This window comes from Sphaerodactylus townsendi, linkage group LG16 (genome assembly GCF_021028975.2).
Source record: "Sphaerodactylus townsendi isolate TG3544 linkage group LG16, MPM_Stown_v2.3, whole genome shotgun sequence".
Lineage (NCBI taxonomy): Eukaryota > Metazoa > Chordata > Lepidosauria > Squamata > Sphaerodactylidae > Sphaerodactylus > Sphaerodactylus townsendi.
The window spans coordinates 17,644,432-17,668,878 of record NC_059440.1 but is presented as its reverse complement, the minus strand read 5'-3'; the positions used below and the strand labels follow the sequence as shown (position 1 = coordinate 17,668,878).

The 24,447-nt window shown below is 45.0% G+C and overlaps 1 protein-coding gene across 2 annotated transcripts; it reads right to left on the bottom strand.

Moving 5' to 3' along the window:
- Positions 1-5,052: 5,052 nt before the first annotated feature.
- On the bottom strand, positions 5,053-19,847 carry PSPH (phosphoserine phosphatase). Of its 2 annotated transcripts, XM_048519153.1 has the most exons (6): positions 19,615-19,847; positions 12,739-12,894; positions 11,624-11,758; positions 10,210-10,355; positions 8,297-8,445; positions 5,053-5,254 (listed from the first exon to the last, which is right to left on the bottom strand). In XM_048519153.1, exons 2-6 carry the CDS (start codon positions 12,876-12,878, stop codon positions 5,144-5,146), a joined length of 681 nt encoding a protein of 226 aa, XP_048375110.1. In that variant the 5' UTR covers positions 12,879-12,894; positions 19,615-19,847; the 3' UTR covers positions 5,053-5,143. The 2 variants fall into 2 exon arrangements, with proteins under 2 accessions (XP_048375110.1, XP_048375109.1); XM_048519152.1 differs by lacking the exon at positions 19,615-19,847 and having other exon boundaries at positions 12,739-13,009.
- Between the last annotated feature and the right edge of the window lie 4,600 nt (positions 19,848-24,447).

Sequence of the window (24,447 nt, the reverse complement as noted above, 5' to 3'; positions counted from 1 at the left end):
TTGTGAATTTCTGAAAAACAATTCTCAGAACTGCGATCGACAGTCTCATGTGCCCTCCTGAACAGTTTGTGAAGGTCTGTCCTGTTGTTTTAATGTGTTGGAATTGATTAACTTGGCTGCAAGCAACCTCTCTGACCTGAAGTTTCTGGCTTTCCCACACACACTTCTCTATATAGGTATTGTTGTTTATTGAAGTATTAACACACAATTTCTCCCACTTTTTCCTTGCTGTAGCCCCATGTGACTGCCATTCTTCTCTTCCATTGGATAGTTTAAAAAAACCAGGAATGGTTAGATCACTATAGTGTTACAACAATATAATGATCTGTTACAAAGATCTACTTTTCAGTTTTCATGTTTATTTTAAAAGTCTCTAGAACTTTTCCTTGTAGAGTTATAAGGGAAAATGTGCTGGCTACACCTTTGCCTTTGTAACTCCACAATGAAAATAGCTATTTTTAAAACTTCTGGTTTCAGATTCAGTGGTCAAGCAAGAGAGCATAAGAAATGCCTTACTGACTCAAATGATATAATGGCAGATGGTTGTCACCAAAGCACCCTTTCTCATCTCTGAGGCACCTAACATCTGCCCGTAGGGCCATAATTGACTCCTCATGAGTGACCAGCTGGATAACATATAAGTTCTCATTCCACCTCACTGGAAAAATTTATACTAATTGCCAGGCATGTGATCCAGCCAATCCCTGTGGGAATCCAATGACAAGCATTAACTACTGGAAGCATGAACATTTGGGCCAGAAAATTAACGCTGTACCCATCTTATTCACCATCCTGTCACCAGTATTGGTCAGTAGGCCATGAGGAAGATAGCCTTCTCTTGTCCTCAGCATCAGGTGCTCAGAGGTATACTTGCCTTTGGATGTGGAGGTTCTGTTTAGCTGTTCTAATCAATGAACACATATTAAAATCCATTTTTTCCTCTGAGATCTTAGCGTAAGCTCTTCATAGTCATGCCTGTCCTCAGCCAAATTTCTCATGTTCATTCTTTCCTGTATATATGGGTAGGTGCCCTCAAGTCACTTCTGACCTATGGTGACCCAAGGTCCTCCACAATGTCTTGTCATTAACAGCTTTGCTCAGGTCTTGCAGCTGAGGGCTGTGATTTCCTTTATGGGGTCAGTCCATCTCATGTTGGGTTCTCTTCTTTTCCTGCTGCCGTCCACTTTTCCTAGGGTTATTGTCTTTTCTATTTATTATTTATTGGGCTTCTTGGCCACCCTTCCCCTTCCAGGCTCTTGTCTTCTCATAATGTGACCAAACGATCGCCTCACCTTCCTTCCTGTATCTCTTTCCACTCCTGTTGTCTCTCCTGCGATTGAGATGGTATGCTCCTCAAAGGCAGTTTTGGACAGTTATCCACAATAACTAACAAAAATGCATTACACCGAAAATGAAACTATTTAGGACTTTTCCATTTTAGGCACAAATTCATCTTGAGTTTCTTCCACACAACAGCTTTGCTTCAACCCTTCTCTGTAACTGGAGGTGTGGGTAGTTTTTTTTTTTGCTTGTTTTGTTTTTTGGCCATCTAGACCAGTGGTGGCGAACCTATGGCACTCCATAGGTTCATGGACTACAATTCCCATCAGCCCCTACCAGCATGTGCCATAGATTCACCACCATTGATCTAGACCAATGGTGGTGAACCTTTGGCACTCCAGATGTTGTGGACTCCAATTCCCATCAGCCCCTGCCAGCAATTGGCCATGCTGGCAATTGGCCATGCTGTCAGGGGCTGATGGGAATTGTAGTCCATAGCATCTGGAGTGCCAAAGGTTCGCCACCACGGATCTAGACAATATTGACTTCCATTTGTGCTCTTTCCATGACCTTCCATGATTTCCCATAATGTATTTCAATATTTCCAGGATCTGGTTTACTCCAGTCTTCCCAGAAATATCAGAGTCAAGCCATATTTGAGCACTGCATGGGTGGGAGCTCCCCAGGTACATTTAGTTTCTGTTTTGATAACGGAGCGGGTCCTACCCTATCCCAGCCCTCGGTGAGCAAAGTTTTGATACGTTCCATCTGCTGTTCTCTTGGGGGCTGCCGAGGTTGGAGGACGGCTCCTTGGAGGACGGCTGTCTCCCCCATAACATGTATTAGCAATAATCATCCTGTTCTCTATTCTCTGCCCCATTGAGTGGTAAGTTGCAGTAAATGCAGTCAAAACTGCTCATGGCCTGAGTTTGATTCTGGAAGTCAGTTTCAGGTAGCCGGCTCAAGGTTGACTCAGACTTCCATCCTTGTGAGGTCAGTGAAATGAGTACTCAGGTTGGTGGGGGTAAAGTGTAGATGACTGGGGAGGGCTGTGGCAAACCAGGTTGCTGGGGGTGGGGGTAAGTATGGACGACCGGGGAAGGCAATGGCAAACCACCCCATAAACAAAGACGGTCATAAGCGACGGAGTCTGGTGAACCAGATTTGTTTCCCCGCTCCTCCACATGAAGCCTGCTAGGTGACCTTGGGCTAGTCACAGTTCGTTCAAAAATCTCTCAGCCCCACCTCCCTCACCAGGTGTTTTTTGTGGGGAGAGGAAGGGAAGGAGTTTGTAAGCTGCCTTGAGTTTCCTTACAGGAGAGAAAGGTGGGCTATAAACCCAAACTCCTCCTCTTCTTCTAGTAAATGTCAGAATGTGACAACACCCCCATGGGTCAGCAATGTCTGGGTGCCTTACCTTTTACCCTATTTCTCAAATCCCTTTAAAGCCGCCTTGCCACATCAGATGACTAGGAACTGCACGGCAAATAATTTTTCCTCTGGGCCTGCCGCCCAGAGGTGGGATCCAGCAGGTTCTCACCAGTTCCCGAGAGTGGGCTACTAATTATTTTTGTGTGCCGAGAGGGGGTTACTAATTGGGTCCGCTTTTCCGTTAGAAATTCCGTTAGGCCCCAAAATCATAAAGTCCTGTTGTTTCCTAAGTGGCTGGTTAGCGAAGGTAGAAAACGGGATAATTCTCCCTGTTGGGCTGTTTTAAAAACATGTTTTAGAAATATGGTAAAATCCTTGTTTAAGGAAAGTATCCTTCTTTTGATTTCTAGAAACAAAATTAAGTATTTGAAAGTATTAAGTATTTGACAGGCAGTCAATTAGAGGAGAAGTAGTTGTTTCTGTTGGCAGGAGACGATAGGACTTGCTATAATGAGTTTAAATTATGGACAGAAAGATACCAGCTGGAAATTAGGAACTTTTTTTTTTACAGTAAGAGTTTTTTACAGTAAGAGAGAAATTATTAATGCCCCGCCCCCGGAATGCCCGGCCATGCCCCCGTCGTGCCCCGCCCAGCCCCATTGGCGCTACGCCACTGTTTGAATTCCCACCACCATGGGAACCTGTTACTAAAATTTTTGGATCCCACCACTGCTGCCGCTGGTTAGTTTCTTCGCAATTGTAGTGTTCAGGGAGCGTGAGACATTTCTGTTCCCCTGCGCTGCTTCTTCCAATCCTAGTGGCAGGTTTCATTTAGCAGTGGGGAAAAAAAATGCTCCTGGACAATGATTCTTATTCCGCACCTTCCAAGGCTCAGCCTGAGACAGAACCCTGGTGAAAACTGACACCCCTTTTTCAGCCCCTCACGACTCGACTGTGCTTTGGCTGCTGTAGAAAGGAGCCCCTTTTCACAGTCTCCCGAACAGAAACCCTGGCATGTCTCAAGTTCCTTGGCTCCTGCACAGTACTGCCATTGTCTCAGCAAAGACCCCAAGTATCCCGGAAGAGGATGATACTTGCAAAAGGCTTTCTCTGTCCAGGAATGTTCACTTTCTTCCAACCCAAGTTGCTGAAGCTTAATTCCTCTTCCGTTTTCTTGCCAGAAAAAGCCTGCTTTTTCTCGGGTGGGGGGGTGGAGGGGAACCTTGGGCCCTGGTAAATTTTCTCTAGCGAGATTTACAGCAGCTGGGGTGGCTTTTCTCAGAAAGAAAAGGCCAGGGGAGAAAATGGTTAACATTTTTATACTCTTCCCCACTCCCGCGCCTTTCTCCGTCCTCATAAAGCTGTATCCTGTGACTGCATTTGCAGAGGGTTAAAGATCAGCGGAAGAAGGTGTTAATTTAAGCCAAGTCTCGGCAAAGAAGCCTCACATTAGACCTCAGAACGGCAGCTTTTAGGTACGAATGAAAACAGTTCCTTTGAGCATGTGCAGAGAACGTTTTAGCTACTGTGGGGTAATGGCTGCCCATCCACTTCCATCTGAGAGTAATGGTCGGTGCTTCCAGATCAGGCAGTGTAGCTTTGGAGAAAAATGGCTGAAGCTTAAAATTTTTCTGGTTTTTTTGTTTTAAAGAAGTGGGTTAAATTGGTACTTTCTCGCCTCCCTCTGCATCTCAGTGCCAGGTAAAGCTATGCAATGGCTTCTGCAGAGGCAGGGTTTCCCCATCTGAAAAGACAGGTGTGCGTGATAGAGCCGTTCTCCACAGGAACGTTTAGGGCAGTGGTGGCGAACCTATGGCACGGGTGCCAGAGGTGGCACTCAGAGCCCTCTCTGTGGGCACGCGCAAACAGAGTCGCCCCCACCCCCTCACACACATCTAGGCTGGCCTGGGCCGCTGGGCTCGATTATTAGCATTAAACCTAAGACCTAGTTTTGGGGAAGCAGTGTAGGTAACCCTGTTAAGCGCTGTTAAACCCCACTGATTTTCATGCGAAGAACTAAAGTGTGATCCTTTACCTGGGAGTAAGCTCGGTTGCTGGCAATGGGGCTTGCTTCTGAGTAAACCCTCCTAGGGTCGTGATTCACCTGTTGGAAGAGTTGCACGGTTGCTTCAAAGCAAAGCCACCGACTACCACCAAGCTTACTCCCGAGTAACGCACGCCTTGGAGCCAACCGTTTTTTCTAAACTAAAACCTCAGTATTCAGGTCAAATTGCCGTGTTGGCACTTTGCGATAAATAAGTGGGTCTTGGGTTGCCATTTGGGCACTCGGTCTCGAAAAGGTTCGCCGCCACTGGTTTAGGGTTTGAGAGTGACCACCCTGTAAACAAACAGTTCTAAAGATGGGGGTTTGCCGTAGATAAAAACCTCAAATGCCTCCAATTGCAAACAACAATAAGAACATGTTTAATTGCATCATTATACATCTATCTATGACGAATGTTAATAAAATAAGACTAGTTTTTGTTATAATTTATCGCTCCTCCAGTTCTTTCAACAGCTCATCGAAGTGAGTGATGTACCATTTGGCCTTTTCTTTTACTTGTTTCCGTACCACGTTGCCTCCAAATCCAATGAAACAGTCCTGGGAAAACAGAAAAGGACACCGTGGTTATTTCTTCAGTGGATCTCAGGATTCCTAGCCATGGGTGAAAGACCTTTGGGTGTGGGATGCTCAGGTATAGAAACAACCCTCCCCTTAGGTTTGGGGAAGGACAGAAAGCTTGAAGCCCCAGGACAGGGGTGGGTGGTGGGAGGGGTGCTGGTTAAGTTTGGCCAGGGATCTGCAAGCAGTTAACCCTTCCACACTGCGACTTTCCCCTTCATGAGTCTGATATATTGCAGGTTGGCATCAGGAATTAAATGGGAATGTTTGAGGAGTTTTGCGGAAGCTGCAGACGACACGCAAAGGCCAGTAGACGACACAGAACAAGTTTAGAAACTCAGAAACACAAACATTGATGTGCAGCATAATATCAACCTATTTTATCTTGGAATACCATAAATATTCACAATTTCTTTTTTAAAGTTAAAAGAAACAGAAAAAAGGCAGACTTCTTTGGTATGAGAGGAGGCTGGATGGCTGCCTGTCAGGAGGCCTCTAAAATCAGAAGTAAGCCTGTGGGGGTGACAAGGACGAGGCAGAGAATGGCCTCCAAGGGAAGAATCAGTAAGAGCAGCAGCAGTGAAGTGTCTGGAGAGCTCGTGTGGTGGAGTGGTTAAGAGCAGCGGACTCTAATCTGGAAAACTGGGTTTGATTCCCCACTCTTCCACATGAGCGGCGGACTCTAATCTGGTGAACCAGACTTATTTCCTCACTGCTACATATAAAGCCTGCTGGGTGACCTTGGGCCAGTCACAGTTCTCTCAGAACTCTCACAGCCCCACCTATCTCCCAAGGTGTCTGCTGTGGGGAGAGGAAAGGAAAGGAGTTTGCATGAGACTCCTTACAGCAGAGAAAGAGGGGGTATAAATCCAAACTCTCCTTCTTCCTTTTCTTCCTATAAGTACCACCCCACATTTGCTGCTGTTTGTCTACACCAGGGGAGACCCAGATGTTGAGAACTACAATTATCACAGGCATGATGGCCAATTGTAGTTCCTGAACATCTGATGGAGTGGAACCGGGTTCCCTGACTGGCTGGTCTGCACAGAATCTTATTTAGACCTTATGGGCACTACGCACATAAACCAGAAGAGCCCCTGGGTTAGTCTGGGGTAGCAGAACTAAGAGAAGTCCAGCGCACCTTAAAACAAACAGGATTTTATTCCAGCATAAACTTTCATGGACTGAAACCTGCTTTGTCAGATGCAAAATGATGGCTCTGATGATTAACTTATTTTTAAAAATAAGTTGGTGATTAACTTATTTAAAAAAAACCTGGTGATTAACTTATGTTTAAAAAAACAGCAGGGTTAAGGAGCATTGAAATGCAAGCAGTACAGAGTAAAATGTAAAGATATAAAATTAAAATGTAACCAAGAGCCAACATAATAAAAAATGTAATCTGAGCCAATTGAACTGTCCTGGATTTTCTCAAGAAACCCTGCAAATTGCATGCTTGAAAACTCTGTGGCTTCATACTTTATGACTGAGCCCCATTAACCCATCACAGTGACCCCTTGCCCCTATCACAGAATGACCATTCCCAGATTTCAGGGTGGAGGAGAAACCTGGGAGTTAAGCCAATTTATGCAGACGTCCCCAGAATGTGCCATTTTGGAAGAGACCGTTGTCTCTACCTTAATTGAATATGTTGCTTGTTTCACCCAGCTAAAAAACCTAGGAAAACTCAAAAGTTTCCAACCATGCCTAACCAAGACAGGACAGATTGTCCTGTGATTGTCATGTGTGATGGCGTGCAAGTTATACGCAGCTGTTCTTTCTGTTACCACTTCTGAACATCTCACCTTGAAAACCCTACAGAGTCGCTGTAAGTCAGCTGGGACTTGATGGAAAAAAAAAACTTTTTGTAAGAAAGAGACTAAAGAAACCTTCAAGTTCTTGATGGAACATGTTTTTGTTCAGCTGTGAACTTCAGGAGTTTATTTCTTAATGCCCATTCCTGAAACAGCTGGCCTCTGCGACCAATTCATTTTGGCCCCTTCACCTCCCCGGAAAGATATCAGAAATAATCATTAACTGATAAGGGAAATCATTAACTAGGAACAAGCAGTGTGCCTGCAGGCTACGGAGCTGTCCAGGAGTTTGCGACTGAATTTTACCCTTTCATATGATCTTAGGCGATTTCCTCCAATTGCCTCTGGCACTGCCACCCTAGAGAGCCTTTTCCCTATTTGTAGAAACATGGCATTGCTCAAGTCCAGTGCTATCTAATGCTAGAAAGAATCAACAATCGGTCAGGTTTTGTGAGCCATTGTGGTCAAGTAGATAGTCAGATGTACTTGGACTGCGAAGAACCAGGTCCAAATTCTAATAGGCTCAACTATATGTGATGCTCAAAATTCTATGAACTTAACTCCCAGCATTATTATTATTATTATTTTTAAAGGAAGAAACCTGATTTGTATCAAGTCTACAGCACAAAGTTTTGAAGGAGGCGGGGAAGGAAGAGGAGAATGGGCAGTAAAAATGGAGTTTGAAATTAAGAAGAGTTGGTTTTTATACTCAGTTTTCTCTGCCTTTGAGGAGTGTCAAACCACCATTTCCATTCCTCTCCACACAACAGTGGGGGTGAGAGAGTGAACTGTGACTAGCTCAAAATCATGCAGCAGCCTTCATGGGTAGGAGCTGGGAAACAAATCAAGTTCACCAGATAGGAGTCCGCCGCTCACATGGAAGAATGGGGGATCAAGCCCTACGCTCCAGATTAGAGTCCACCACTTTTAATCGCTATGCCACGCTGGCGTAAACTTTGCTCCCTGCACTATGCTCTTCTGGCAGCTTTCCTGGGCCTTTCTAAGCTAGGACAGTGGTGCGAATGAGAAAGACTTAAATCCTGCCTCTGTTCCCATTGCAGCCGTGATCTGAATTAGGGCCCCAGATGTGATATTTTTATTATGTGCCGGAACGCTTGCGTCTGAGCCTGCAGCCAGAAAGCTCACTGGCCTCTGCGTCCGCTTAACCTCCGTGGAGAACGCTGCCATACACAACAGGGACACTCACCGCAGGGGGGCAGGCTTCCATGTCTGTGGCTCCATCTCCAATCATCACAACCTTCTTAAACTGGAACTGCTCTTTGAGGTAGCTAATCACTTTTCCTTTGCCACCAGACTCGGCTGTCGGCTGCGTCTCATCAAAGCCTGCATACTCCCCTAGAGAGATGCCCATCAAAAAGAGAAAAGTCAGTCATGCAGCTGTGCAGTGTTTCTAAGCAAAGTATGGATTCCTGCAAGGATTCTGGAAGAGGGCTTGGTTCAGAGGTCCCCATGTGGTGCCAGAGGGTGCCACAGCCGCCGCTGACTCTTCCTGGTGCCCGCCAAGTGTTCTGGGTGTGGCCAGATAGGGCTTTTTATGCAGCAAGCCATAAGAACATAAGAACAAGCCAGCTGGATCAGACCAGAGTCCATCTAGTCCAGCACTCTGCTACTCGCAGTGGCCCACCAGGTGCCTTTGGGAGCTCACATGCAGGATGTGAAAGCAATGGCCTTCTGCGGCTGTTGCTCCCAAGCACCTGGTCTGTTAAGGCATTTGCAATCTCAGATCAAAGAGGATCAGATCAAAGAGGATTAAGCCTTCTGATTGGCTTTTGGGGATTTGGTTGACTATGTAGATTTTTAAAAAAACCTTGCTTTGGCTGCCACCACAGCAGAAGGATCTTCGCTATGTGGATGAAGTCAAGCTGTGGCAATCATTTTGTCGCTAACTGTGCCTCCTACAGCCGTCATTTTGTGGCTTCCATTTCATGGATGTGCCGCCCAATCCTTTGTCAGAAGATCTATCAGTTGGGCAAGGCCTTTGAGTTGAACTGATGGTGCCTGTTGATTTACTGTCCCTGATTTTTTACAGGCAAATATTTTAAAGAGAAGCAGCAAGCCTTTATTGGCATAGAAAATATTTTAAAGGATTTTTTTGTTGCAATGTTAATTTTTATCATAGGTTTGGGGTTCTGTTGTTAGCCAGAGGCTGAAAGGTGGCATACAAAAGCATCAAATAAATACATAACCCTGCCAATGTAACATATAGTTTGATACTCAGTGATGGCCATCTATTTAAGATGTTTGATTTAGCTTCCAGTATTCTTCTTCCCTTGCCATCTTAAAAGTTGCTTAGTTTTATCAGTTTCTGTGGTGGTAGATGTGGGTGTGGAAAATAGGTTGGTGTGTATCTTTCAGGCACATGTTCCAAACTAATCTCTGCTTGTTGGTTGAAGATTACAAGCGAACAATTGACACATCAAAGGACCAGGTACGGGTTAAACTATGGAGCAAGAAGGAAGTGTCTGGCTGATGGGTAAATAGTTAAAGAATCTTAGGAAAGGTAGAATCATAGAGTTGAAAGAGACCATAAAGGCCATCAAGTCCAACCCCTGGCCACGCAGGAACACATAAACAAAGCAGTCCCAACATATGTTCATCCAGACTCCATTTAAAAACTTCCAAAGAAGGAGATTCCACCACTCTCGGAGGCAGTGAATTCCACTGTCGGACAGCTCTGACAGTCAGAAAGTTTTTCCTAATGTTCAGGTGGAATCTCTTTTCCTGCACCTTGAATCCATTACTCCTTGCCCTAGTCTCTGAGGCAGCAGAAAACAAGCTTGCTCCCTCTTTGACATAACATCCCTTCAAATATTTAAACATAGCTGCCATGTCCCCCCTTAATCTTCGCTTCTCCAGACTAAACATCCCCAGCTCCCTAAGTCTCTCTTCATTGCCATTTTGATGAAGCATTCTGTACAAAAAGACCAATTTTGATGAGGTGCTCTGCATAAAAAGACCAATTATTAGACTCTTTCTTCCTGTGTCTTTAGGACAGATAAATCTATAATGCTGTTGGTTTAAAAAACAGTTGCCTGGGATCGATATCTATTGCTCCCGAGAGAATCCAACAAGCCTGATCTGCCATCTAGGCAATCTTACCATTAAAGTAGAACTTCAACCGATTGGCATACACGTTGGCTGTCGGGATGTTCAGCTGCATGGCAACATGATCCACGATGCTCTGAAACCCTCCTGAGACGAGAAAGACCTGGACGCCTCGCTGATGGAGTCGGCTGACCAGTTCCCTGCGTGGGAAAGAACAGACAACGACCAAGGCCGCATTTCAAGGGAAATGTCAAGTCTGGAAGAAGAATGTATGCAATCACTGTATTAAAAATGATAACCCTTTGCTTCTCCTCCCCTTCTCATAAGAACATAAGAACTAGCCTGCTGGATCAGACCAGAGTCCATCTAGTCCAGCACTCTGCTACTCGCAGTGGCCCACCAGGTGCCTTTGGGAGCTCACATGCAGGAGGTGAAAGCAAGGGCCTTCTGCTGCTTCTCCCAGGCCATATCATAGATATGTTTTGTGTTCGTGTATAGCAATGACCAGCTTGGGGCAACGGTTAAGGGGTCAGACTAGGCCTGGGAAACCCAAGTTCAAATCCGCATTTGTGCCACGAAGATGCAGAAGAAAAGTTTGGATTTATGTCCCGCTTTTCTCAAGGTGGCTTACAAACTCCCTTTCTCTCCCCACAACAGACACCTTGTGAGGTGGGTGGGGCCGAGAGAGTTCTGAGAGAACTGAGACTAGCCCAAAGTCACCCAGGAGGCTTCATCTGGAGGAGCAGGCAAACAAATCTGGTTCCCCAGATCAGAGTCTGCCGCTCGTGGACAGGGGAATCAAGCCAAGTTCTCCAGATTAGAGTCCACTGCTCTTAACCACTCCACCTCATTGGCTGGGTGCTGAGCGATCTTGTTGGGTGCTGGGTGATCTTGGACAATCACACACTCTCAGCCTCAGCCCTGCCTGGTGTTTGGATCAGAGGACTCCAAGGAATACCAGGGGTTGTGACATGCAGGCAACGGCAAACCATGGTTTGTCTGTTCATGGAAACCATGAGTGTTGCAAATCTAACAGAAACACCCACTGTCAAAATAACTGAAACTGTATTAGAACTGGCTTCCGCACTTTCCCTTCCCACTGTTACCCAGCTGCTTTTTATAGTGAAATCTTACCCCAGGTCAAGAAATCTTTCCAAATATATAATGGATCTTTTTGCTTTGCAAATACACCCAAGTATGATTATGAAATGGAGACAAAGACAAATGTCCTTCGCTGAAAAGTAAGCCATATTTCTGCCACTTCTAGTCTCCAGGGGTGGCCATCATTATTATTTTTTTACAAACTGTCCTATTTCCTGCCACCTACTGCCAAGTCTTCATGGTTCATATGGCAATGATTCCCATATCTCAGAATCCTAGGACAGTTGCCCTGAGCTTGACTCAGGTCAAGAAGGGTGAAGTATAAATCAATAAAACAGACAATGCAACTAGTTTGAAGACCTCTTACCTGATTCCTGGAGTTAACTGAGGCGGATGCTCTGATATTAGCTTCTGCACCTGTTCATAGGATGGTCGGATGAGGCCCAGCCGTGCCGTTAGAGCTGCCTGGAATGTTACTGAGCCGCCCATAGCTCTGCGTGTCCTAAATCGAGATTCAGAGAAATTTAGGTCAAACTGTTCAGAGGAACTCTCTCCCACTCATTCTGCAACCAGTTATACCAGGATTAACTAGCCCTGTAATCATTTCAGGCTATGATTATGAAGTGTATATACAGGATGTGAAATGAAGAAACGACACTTTGGCACAATTATGGGCACAGTCCCTGAATCTTTAAACTTCAGCCCAGAAGGACAACAATGAAGCATTTCAAGACACATAGCAACCTGGCGGGGTAGTAGAAGGACCCAGTGGTGGGATTCAGCAGGTTCGCACCACTTCGGCAGAAACGGTTGTTAAAATGGTACTTGTAAACAACCAGTTGTTAAATTATTTGAATCCCAGCACCGGAACCGGTTGTTAAATTATTTGAATCCCACCACTGGAAGGACCCCCTATTTTTATAGAAAGGGATTCTTGGAATAACATTCTTGAAACAACCCCAAGACAAAACCACCAAACGTCGACTGTAAAAACATGACTTTGCTTTAATTTGGCGAATGTTCTGTGCACCGTGAAACACAAAAGACAACAAAAGATCTAGTTGAAGAGGCTAGGTGTGTCTCATGGAAGGAAAACAATTCGAGGGGAACGTAACTGAATTAGCAAGTCAAAACAGAACAAAGGCCAAAACAGGGTGGAAAAGAGAAAGCAACAGGCAGGGTAGCTATTTTAAAAGGGTCGTTCGATGTTTCTTAGGGCAAAACTGCAGGCAACATTAAAAAGAAGCCATGCAGGGGTTATTTAGATCCAGTCTGGGGACAAGAGAGCTAACTCTTCCACTCTGGTGGCAGTTCCCTAATAGAAATCACTCATCAGAGCAACTTTTAGTGGCAGCAGGAAGAAAAAGGATGTTATCTGCACTGTACTTGTTTGTTTCCCACAGAGGCTAACAGTAGCTTGTGGGTGCCAGTTTCTATGGGGGAAACCCCTCCTTTCTCCTGCCCAGCCACAGGCATACATACATTTCTGCCACCGCATCTCCAACGCCACAGAACTTGGCCAGCTCGTCGATGCCTTCCTCTCGGATGACCGTGCTGTCGACATCGAAGCAAACGGCGTCGGCGTTGTGGAAGATCTCCTTCATCTCTGTGAGCGAGGACATCCTTTTGAGGACCTTCCTGTTGTGCGGGAACAAGATCAGGTCATTTTGGAGATTGCCACACTGCACCCTGTGCTGAGCCATTTTGCAGGGTCCTCGGTGCCCGAGAGCGAGGTGGAGAGAGGGAGCTGGCCAGGGCACGGCTCCTTTTGAGCAGAAGTGGGTGGTGGGGGAGGGCGAACGCTGCTGCTGCTGATTTGCTGGCTGTGGGGGCAGCACAGAGATGGGCAATCGGTCAAGGTTGGCTCTCCAGCAGAGTTAACCCCTCCATTGACGTAAAGAGCCCATCTAAGGTTTGCTATTTAATGAACACCCTAAAGAGAAGTTATCAGCCAAACTCCTCAGTGATCAAAAGCTGATCAAGTAACACCCACACAAAAAGCACACCATTGTAAAGGTTTTTTTTTTTCCATTTTCTAGTTTAGCCAGTATGGGGAGGAAGGGGGTGGAAGAGGAAGGGAAAAGCCCAGTTGATCTAAAAGCACCTACAGTCAAGGTTGCCAACCTTTGCTTTATTCAGAGCTACTTCTGTTAATAAAAATATGCATTGTCTTATTTTATTTGTTTTATTACTCTCCTCCAAGTCCCAATGCAGGCCCAAATACCCTATACCAGGGGTAGGGAACCTGCGGCTCTCCAGATGTTCAGGAACTACAATTCCCATCAGCCCCTTTCAGCATGGCCAATTGGCCATGCTGAAAGGGGCTGATGGGAATTGTAGTTCCTGAACATCTGGAGAGCCGCAGGTTCCCTACCCCTGCCCTATACCCATGGGATTGGGGTCATCCGAAAGGAGATCGAATTCCAGGTGAGCATAGCTACACCACCATCCCGAGCTGAAGTTGGTGGATGACTGCAAAACCTGGCGGGGTGGGTTCATTGAGGGCGACTGTTTCACCCTCCCTCACCCATGTCTCAGTAATGCAGGCCAGGTTCATATTGGCTGTTTTGCTATTTATGGACATCGCGTTCATCAACACCAGCAGTGGAGCAGGGTTAGGTCCCTACTTGCTACCTACATATCGTGAGATAGGATGCAGGTCAGACAGAGATCGAGCCTGCCTGTAGCTCAGTCTCTGTCTATAATGCGGCCGACTGCATGTTGAAACTCGTCCAAAATGCGGCAGCTCGTCTGCTCACAGGAGGTGCCTTTTGAGACCATATTTTGCCTATGTTGCGTAGCCTGCTTTGGCTCCCAGTTGAATTCCAAGTCATCTTCAAGGTGTTGGTGTTAACCTTAAGGCTTTACGTGGCTTGGGACCTTCGTACCTTCGGGACCGTCTTATCCCGTATGTCCCAGCTCAGTCTCTGCTTTTGGCAGAGGCCAATTTGCAGGCCTGGCCCCTGCCTGGTGGAACAGCCTCCCTCCATCTGTCCGGGCCCTGCGGGACCTTGGTGAGTTCCGCAGGGCCTGTAAGACTCAGCTGTTCCACCGGGCTTTTGGGGGTGTCGGCTGCTGAGGGTGCCCCCGGTCCCCTACCCTCCTCCCCTTGTTCTCTATTTGTTTTAATTATGTGACCCATTTTAGTGGGGACCTTTTCAGTTTCCCCGGGCGGGGGTCAGTTTTAGTTCTTGGATGCTGGCTGTATTGCTGTTACTGGTTTTAATAAGGAGACAGGGCTTGTATTATATTTGTACTGGTTTTAACCTTCCCCTGTCTGTATATGTTTATTTGTACACCGCCCTGAGCCCTCTGGGGGAGGGCTGTATAAAAAATCAAATAAACAAACAAACAAACAAATAAATAAATAAATATTGTCCCCACTCTACTAACACTGGGATCCCCGACATACTTTCAGACTCTGTCTGAGTTGTAGAGTAACGTACCTGCCACACATATGTACTATGGCACAATAGCCTTCACTGCCGCATGGATCAATACAATAGAGATGGCTGGCACCAACTGCCACTTAGTGCCAGCCTTCCAACTGAACCCAGTAGCTACTAAGCCTTTAGTCAGCTGCCACCCGGTTAGGTGTAGCAGTGGTCACTGTCCATAACAGCTGGCTGTCACCTAGCTAGCTGTTCATTCATACAGCAGGGACTAAAATGTATATCAATATGTCAATAGTCCAAATAGAATGACAAAGTAGCACCCCTGAGGGAACAGACACAAATATCAACTCAGGGACTGTTTAACGACTCCTGATGGAAATAAATTGCCCCCCAGTCCTCAGCTCTATCAGTGACTCTCAAAACAACTCCCCCTCAATAGCAACTCCCAACAGCCCACCTCAATAGTCCTCCGCCTCAGAGGCAGAAATAATGATATGATCTCAAGGGTGGTTTCAGGGGATCTTCCTGGCGTCTTTCGGCGTAATTGAGTCCAAATCAGTAGCACCTGGCTTCCTTAGTTAGCTACCTCAATATTCCAAGCTACTGCCTCCCGATCCCCATTCTCAGAATGTTATCAATATGTGTTCTGTTCTAGAAAGAATACAGACAAAGGAGAATCCCAGAAAAGAAGGTATTCGCAGCTTTACCCTTAATAGCAAATGAAACCAAACTCTACACACTATTGACAGTCACTGGTTTTAAACCAATTCCATGGCTAACCCCAAGGAATCCTGGGAATTGCAGTTCAATAGAGGGGCTGCTCGAGATCTTACAGAACTAGAGATCTTACAGAACTTCCGGGAAATGCGACAGCTGGTGCCATGGGCAGAAACATCTCATACCGTGACATGCCTCTGAAGATGCCTGCCATAGATGCAGGTGAAATGCTAGGAGCAGTGACCACAGCCACACAGGCCAGAAAACCCACAACAGCCAATGGAACAACAGTTTGCCATTCAGGTATGAACAGAATCTGAAAAAGCGTCAGCGCTCCTTCAGGATTGGTTGTAGGGCAGCCTCAAGCAAATGCGTGGATCGCTGTTTACATTTGCTTAGTGTCGGCCTTGATTTACGAAAGGTGCTCAAATTGTCTTGTTTGCTCTGAGCCAGACTCAGGGGAGACCTGGTTCTCAGGCACGACTGGAACCCGTGCGCCATGGCACATCATTGCACAACAGAATGGGAAAAGACGTGTGCCCACACCCTTGGACCATGCCCAGCTATTAATTTGCTGGGCAGGCTTTTGCGTCACCGTGTCCCTAAACCATTATCTAATGATATTGCATTACCTCAACTCCAGTCCAAGATTGGATTGTGACACAGCTCTTGCTTGCATGATCGAAAGTGAAGATGGGGCTACTTTGAGAGGACATTATGCCAGCCCCGAACATATTCAAAGAGGAGTTTAGTTTCTTTTTTAAAAGTGTATTCAGCACATTTGGGAAGACCTCAACGTTTGCAGGGAAATGCCCAGTTTTTAAAAAGAATGGTAAGAGGGGTTTTACAATCCACCCAAATGGAGTCTGCTGACTGAGATCTTACAAAATCTTGTGAGATCCCATTCAGCACAGCGGGGCTGCCTAGCAAACAAGATTGTGCAGCCGGGCCTTATGCAACTCCAGAGTGGTTGCCACGAGCAGAAATGGCAGGAGAAGAGAAAGGGTGAGGAACAGAGAGAGAGGGGAAAAAGACAATAAAAGGCTGGGAAGGACAAGAGTGAAAAACGGAGAGAAGGAGCTCAGGAGAGGGAGGGAAACAGAAATAAATGGATGGAGTTGGGAATAAAGGACTGGAAAGAACAAGGATCGGGGTGGGGGGGTTCTTCCTTGGTGACGCTCGAGGATCCCCAGCTTGTCATATTTTAAAAAGTGAGACAATGATGGGAATTGGTCACATATTTTGCCCTGAAAACTACAATTCCAGAATCAGGAGATATTATTTATAGCTGGACATGAGAGTTTATTGCCAGCATCATTTGAGCTGATGTTTTATGATGGTGACTGGCATTATTGTGTTGTTTTTAGATACTGATTGTTTCTTATTCTGGTAGGAACTATCTGTTAAGCTTTTGAATTGAATAGCTGGTATTTTAACACACACACACACACACACACACACACACACACACACACACACACACACACAATTACTAAATAGTAAAGGACAGGACTCATCCCCAGAACCAGTGTTTGTTGTCAGAAACTTATAAATATAGAGCGCCTTGGAGAAAATGAAGAGTGCTTTCATAAGCAGCCACAACCAGACTTCACATTTATCTGTATTTATGAGTGCATTTTTATCCTGCCCTGTCTCCAAGGCCACTTCCGCACACGCAAAATAATGCATTTTCAAACCACTTTCACAACTGTTTGCAAGTGGATTTTGCTATTCCACACAGCTTCAAAGAGCACTGAAAGCAGTTTGAAAGTGCACTATTCCGCATGTGCGGAATGAGCCTAATGGAGTACATGGTTCTCTCCTCCTCCTCCATTTAATCCTCACAGCAGCCCTGTGAAGTAGGTTTGACTGAGAGAGAATGTCTGGCCCAAATCCACCCGGTATGTTTCATGGCAAGGCGGCATGCTGGCTTGCAACACGTTTAGAATTAGGAATAAGATCTACTAAGTCAGCGTATGTCACTAAGTACAGTTTATGGCACTCCTCAGTTTACATGTTTCAATGCTGCTGGAAATGTAACATGAGGCAACATAGCTCTGTGAGCTAGATCTCATTTTGACATACAGAGTTGTTGTTGACTTGAATTTCAGATCCAACATCAAGGATGCAAATCCACCAACGTTCCAAAGATATTCACAGGTTAAAAGAAAATTGGGGATCCCTGCTGTGTCTTAAGGTTGTTTTTTCCTGTTGCTTTACTGATTCACAGACCAGCCAGAACCTCTATGCCAAAATACATAATGCCCTGTGGAGAGATGAATCCTGCCACAAGAATGTCTTATGCAAATAGAAGCTGCAATCCTGCACTATGTTACATCACATATTTTCCAGTCAAATTAGAAACCCACATAGGATAACTGAATGAAGGATTGCAGCCTAAGAAGAAGAAAAGTTGGTTTTATACCCAGCTTTTCTCAAAAGGAGTCTCAAAGCATCTTACAGACACCTTCCTTTTCCCTCCCCACAACAGGCATCTTATGAGGTAGGTGGGGCTGAGAGAGATTTGAGAGAATTGTGACTAGCCCAAGGTCATCCAGCAGGTTTCAGGTGGAGGTGTGGGAAGCAAACCCAGTGCACCAGATTAGAGTCTGACCCTTGTGTGGAGGTGTGGGAAACAAATCTGGTTCACCAGATTAGAGTCTGCTGCTCATGTGAAGGAGTGCAGAAACAAACCCAGTTCAACATATTAGATTTGCCCACTCATGGGGAATCAAACCCATTTCTCCATATTAGAGTCCACCACTCTTAACCACCACCTGGCTCTCAAATTAATCACATTTACATACATCTTTATTGGAGCATAATTGGGGGAGGGGGTTATTAGAGCTGTTTTTGATGCATTGTTTTGGTTAATAAAAGCAGACATAAGTTTCCAAACGTCGTAAAACTCTATGCTGTCATTCACTAAGACAGACAAAATGGAAGTATTTCTGCACATGACCCATCCTCAACATATCGACCCCATAAGATGTAGTGGTGATTTCAATGGCTTTAAAAAAGGATTCACAGAGGAAAAGTAAGTCTATTTACAGTTCCTAGCCATAATCTATTCCAATCTAGCTATTCCTTGCATCATCTGCGAACCACATGTTTATCCCGAGGGGCTCAGGAATACATATTGTTCATTTTATGCTACCTGTAAAGTAGGTTAGGCTGGGAGGGAGAGTGACTGGCCAGGGTCACCCACTGAGAGTCAAGGCAAAGCAAGGATTTGAACCTAGGTATTCTGGGTCTTAGTCCAAAACTCTCATGCACCATTGGCTATCATGGTGGTTTGATGGAACTTTCTTATTCACGAGTTATCCACCAGCTGTTAGAGTTGTACAGCTAGGGATAGGTATTGCTTTCTAGATGCAGATGTCTGGCCACTGTCGGAAACAGAGTGCTGAACGAGATGGAATTTCAGTCTGATCCAGGAATGTGTTTTCGTACGTTCTTAACAATTTATTTTCTACATTTATCGTCTTGGTACTTGAATGGGAGACCACCAAGGAAGACTCTGCAGAGGAAGGCAGTGGCAAACCACATCTGCTTCTCACTTGCTTTGAAAGCCTCTTGCTGGGGCTGCTATGAATTGGTTGTGACATTTACATGTGCATATTTATAATTTGCTTTTCTTGCTGATACTCGAAGCAAATCAAGTTGATACAGTCAGTACGAGGAGACATTTCATGCTAGGATTCGGACTGTAGAAATCTGACTGGCACAACACGTTAGACATGACACAGGGTAAAATATAATGCATAAAATAGTATTACATCCTCCAAAAACAAAGCAGAGACAGCAGGAAACTTCCTAAACTCAGCAGGTAACAACTGTTTGTTTAACTTTATTTGTCATTTTGTGTCTGTGTTTATGGTTTGGATTGTGAAGCTCCCCCGATCTATACTTTCAAAAATACACTAACAGGGGGGAAAGGGACTAGAAGGCCACATCCAATCCATAGACTCAGCAAATTTCTGCTCCCCCCTTAAGATGATGATGCTGCCCCTGAGTAGAATTGCATCATTCATTCATCCTGCAGTTACAAAACAGGCCCTGTACCTTTCCATTGCTAGTGCAAAAAAAATAGCCACCAGCAGAGGGGTTCGGAGGAAAACTACCAGTGCTAGCTGTCAGTTCGAACAAGCAAAGTTGGAGCCGCACAGAGAGGGAAAGAGTGTCACAGGACTGGACAGAAAGGAAACCAGCCTCGATCCCCGAACCCAAGCTCCTGGGCACTTACAGCACTGTGGTTCCTGTTGCAATTTTCGCTCTTGCCGATGGACACCTACTGGCTGAGCAGCACGGCAAAGGATCAGCTAAGATCTCCAGTCACAGCGATGCCCGGGCATCAAATGACCTGGACAGCAGCCACATTTCCTCAACAGCTGCTGCGTATTCTGCTGAGTAAGCTCAGACAATCCTTTTTTAAAAAAAAATATATCCTTGCCAACTTGAAAGTGGCTGTTTACAAAGAGGTGTAATGTTGCCCTTTGCAGGGGAGGAGCCCCTCAAACCCAGCCCTGCTTGCTCCCTGATTGGCTAGGCAGGAGCCGGCAGATTGCAAGCTGTGTGGAAGGAGGTGGCAGACAGGCTCGGGGTTTCATCAGTCACCTTGAACTTGCAAAGTTTCCAGGAGCCCTTCGATGAAGGCCTCCTTATCACCCTGGGGTTGGTTCAAGGTTGGGATGAAGTGAGAGGAGGCAGCCGGCCAAGTGCAGGCAGCTGACTGTGGAGATGAAGGCACAGGGTACTGCTGAGCAGTGCCAGGGTTTCAGATGGGATGTGGTTCTATGCAGCGAAGGAACGGTAGGAATGCCTCAGGACTGGCCAGAAGGACTGAAGTGACCAGGGAGCATGCTGCAGGCCCCTGGCTTTGCCATTTGCACACTTTCTGTATGTGTTCCCACCACACCATTCGGCCTGCCACGAAGCCACTGCATAGACCTCACTGGCCAGTATTGTGGCTCACTGAATGGAGCGCACATCTGGAAAGCCATGACATTCCAGTACAAAGGGGAATGCAGGCCACGGCAGGAAAGCTTTCCTTCAGGGCTGCTGGGCTGCTGTTAGAAATCTTCTTGTGGAGGAGACCCTTGTGTGTTTCCAAGATACACTGGGGTTTTCCCATAAACAACAGGTCTGGTGGGTTTTTTAAAAGAAGAATTGGGTTTGCTTCTGAAGGACAGTCTAGCCTTTCCCAATTATTGTTCCTTATTCACATCTCCATTTAACAAAATAAAATTCTCCAGCTGTCTCCTTGCGTGTCTCACCGTAAATTCCTTGTCATTATTTTCAAAATCCTGCGGGGCTCTGTGTTCTCCTTTTCCTGCAGCGATAGGGCGGGATATAAATAAAATAAATAAATAATCTCTCCATTCCTCTATCATCCTATTCAGCTCCATTGACCTCCCATCACCTGCTCTCTCAGATGAATCTGCCCTTCCTTCTCTACTGCCACTCATGGCTGGAACCACCTCTTAAAGCGCCCCTCTCACATAAACTCTTTCCTCAAAACTTCTCTTTTCTGTGAACTCTTCTATCTGTTCCAGTTACGGTGCTTGGGCTCCGATTCAGTCAGGGGATTTAAGTGTTACGCTGAAGCCTCCGGACTGAATGCAGATGTTCCCTCTTTCCATCCTTTTCTTGCTCCTTTATGTTAAGTGTTGGTTTGTAAGATTGCAAACCATCCCATATACAAAGTCTGCTTAGTAAATGACATGATGTGGTGACATCCCATGGGTCAGTAATGACCCAGCGCTTGAACAGGGAACTAACTTTTCCCTTACCTTTAAGTTACTTGAGGCAGGAACCTTTGAAAAGTAACAAAGACACTGATAGTGTTTTTAAATAATTCAACATCAAATGAAATTCCAAAGGGGTAGATGTGTTAGGAGGAGGAGGATGAATTTGAATTCAAATGGCCAAAGTGTTGGCATATAATATACCGAACATCACAGTGGTCGAAGACGAGAAAGCTAGCCATCATCGACATAGCAATACCTGGTGATAGCTGGGTAGATGAAAAAGAACATGATAAGGTCACTAAGTACCATGATTTGAAGATTAGATTCAGCAACTATGGCACAAACCAGCTGAGGTCATTTCAGTGGTAATCAGCACCCTGGGTGCCATTCCAAAAACACTTGGGCCGCATTTGAAATGTCTTCAAATTGACAAAATCAACATCTGTCAGATTCAGAAGGCAGCTCTGCTGGGATCCGCGTGAATACTCTGCTGATACATAACAGTGTCCTATGCCTCTAGGTGAGGCTCGAAATGAAATGAAAGGCCAACAACCAGCTAAAGAACCGGCAGCTGTGATATCAAACAAAATTAAATAATAATAAAAACATGACTACTGTGGCACAATGTAAAAGCTAGCGAAAAAAATGTGTTCGTCTTTAAGGGATTGCAATGCTCCCATTTGTTTTAACAGGAAATAAATCCTGCAGACAGACAAACAAACTTCCAGGATACCTTTGTAACTACAATAAAGTGCCAGGTTTCAGAAGTGTTTACTTAATTTAGAGAGGTTTGTTTAGTTTGAGAAACTTTGATTTCTAACTAAGGGCAGGTTACATAAGCTTCCCAGTTAGGAATGGCTCCATTGCCCTCTACTGGCTAAAACGTCAAACAATCGTAAAAATTCCAATCAAAACAGAGCAGCACATATGCTCATAAGTGAACCCCTGTACGAATACCAGTAACAGCCTCATGCATACTCAGGCCCTGCACAATCTGGATGAGCACTCTACACTCACCCTGCACTGGTCAGATTTATATATTAAAAAATCTCTTGCAGCAACTTCTATCCTGAGATCCCTTAACAGGAGAATCTGGAAACCAGATGTGGGACCATCTACAGATGGGAAGGAAAATGCACCCGTTTATTCACAAGAGTTGTTCAAGGATTAACACAAACAGAAACTGTTCTGGGCATCTTCTCTCTGTGAACTCCTCTGCTAGTGAGAAATAAATCTCAGCAGATGCTGCTTCAGGGTGTCGCCCAGCAGGGAGAAGCTGATTATTGACAAAATTCTTCTTTCTGTGCAACTCACACACTCCATCCATCTGAATTGGGTGGGTCTTCAAGGAGTTCTTGAGATGGCAGGGTGGGGATTCAAACTTGGGTCTTCCAGATCTTAGTCAAACACTCTAACCACTGCATCACACTGACTCTTCACATACCTGTTGCAGAATTTATTTGACAGTCCTCAAAAATAGCAAAAGATTCTGTGTGTACACCTGTATTTCATACAGGTATGATGACAGCAGCCTATCTTACAGGGCCATTGTAGTATGGTTACTAACAATGATATATGGAAACTCAATGTAAATGCAGGTAGCCAAGATGAAATAGAGTACTTAAATGTTTAGAAAAAATAAATATATCAAATAAATGCGAACAGAGCAAAGAGTTCAGGTAACTTCCCTTCCCCTTTTCCTGATGTACAGATCACCATGAAGAGTTGGAAGTGCAGTATGGAAAATGAAATTTGTATGCGAGTTAACATTTACGCAGGGAAACACTGGTGTAGGCGCAGAAGGCATAAGAGGAATATACTCTGAAAAAGCAAAGGTTTTCTTTTTGCCCCCCATTACTTTCTTTCTGTAATGGGTAGTTGGCAACCATGATGCAGCTGAACAAAGAAAAATGCAAGCTTGAAAATCTATCCTTTTTCTGTTACTAGGCAAGCTTGATAGCCCAGCAGAATGCCCAGAGTTATACAGAATGTGCAAATTCAACTGTTTTTAAGGTCTTACTGCTCCCAGACAGATACCTTGGATTTTGCCCCATTCTTCTAGCTGACAGAAAGAGAGAGAAACATGAAAATGTTTAGGCTCTTTATTGTATCCTAAGGAGAAGGGCAACAAAAGACAATATAGATTAAAAAGAAACAGGGCTCTAGTTCATCTCGCGTCAAAGAACCAGGTGCTGACATCTTCCAATAAGAGTCTTGGACAACTCCAAATGTTTTTGGGAAAGGGAAAATCTCCACCTTTCTTTATGATTAATTGATGATGATGAACTTTAGGGTGTATTCTTTTTACTGCTATTCTGATGTAATCTATAAAAGTAAGAGACAGCAGCCATTTCAACGTGGTTCCCCTGATGCTGTTTGCCCGTCTGTTGGCGTGAATGAAATATTTATCTGATTTTTATTCCTTTGTCGGCTTAAGCTTTTTGGCTTAAATATTTTGAACCCGTTACTATGCTGTAACACTGGAATGGCAAAGAATGTTATACCTTGACATCTTATGAAAAAAGCTGAACATTTAACAAGTCACTGTATCCTTGTGAATAATTATAATAAAAATAATCAAACCCAAAATTTAAAAGACAACACAAATGCCCAAAAGATGTAAGCTGAAAAGAATATAAAATACTTTGATATAGTGAACTATTACATACAAAACACAATTAGCATAAATATATAAAGGTAAAAGTAGTTCCCTGTGCAAACACCTGGTCATTACCGACTATGGGGTGATGTCTCATGATGTTTACTATATCCTTTTCAGGATAAAGATGACAGGAGATTTGTGAGTTCATCCACCATTTCCGGGACTGTCTTTGTTCTAGAATGCCTACCTAGTTTTGCCCCCAAAGCAGAGGTGGGATCCAACCAGTTCTCACCACTTCTCTAGGAGTAGTTAATAATTTTTTCTGAGTGCCGAGAAGGGGTTACTAAAGCAACCTCCCTGCCCAATAGGGACTGGAGGTGCGTGTGTGCGGTGGCGCCACTGTTTGAATCCCACCACCATCGGAACCTGTTATTAAAATTTTTGGATCCCACCACTGCCCCAAAAGCACCAGGACACAAGCGAAGCATTCGAGAACAAAGATGGTCCAAGAAGTGACGGATGAATTCACAACTCCCGTGTCATCTTTATCCTGAAAAGTGTATAGCCAGACTAGGTTTATGGGCTAGTTTGTCAATGCCTTCCCCAGCCATCTACACTTTACCCCTAGCAAGCTGGGTACTCATTGTACTGACCTTGGAAGAATGGAAGGCTGACACCCCAATCCTATGGGGAGAGCGCAATGGGCCAATGGAGCTTGCGTGCTTAC

Excerpts from the sequence above, each read along its gene's own strand:
- PSPH (XM_048519152.1), bottom strand. The coding sequence starts at position 12,959 with ATGGCTCAGCACAGGGTGCAGTGTGGCAATCTCCAAAATGACCTGATC. Across the intron at positions 10,356-11,623 it reads CAGTTAACTCCAGGAATCAG|GGAACTGGTCAGCCGACTCC; the intron begins GTAAGAGGTCTT and ends TTTCCCACGCAG. Across the intron at positions 5,255-8,296 it reads TGGAAGCCTGCCCCCCTGCG|GACTGTTTCATTGGATTTGG; the intron begins GTGAGTGTCCCT and ends CTGTTTTCCCAG.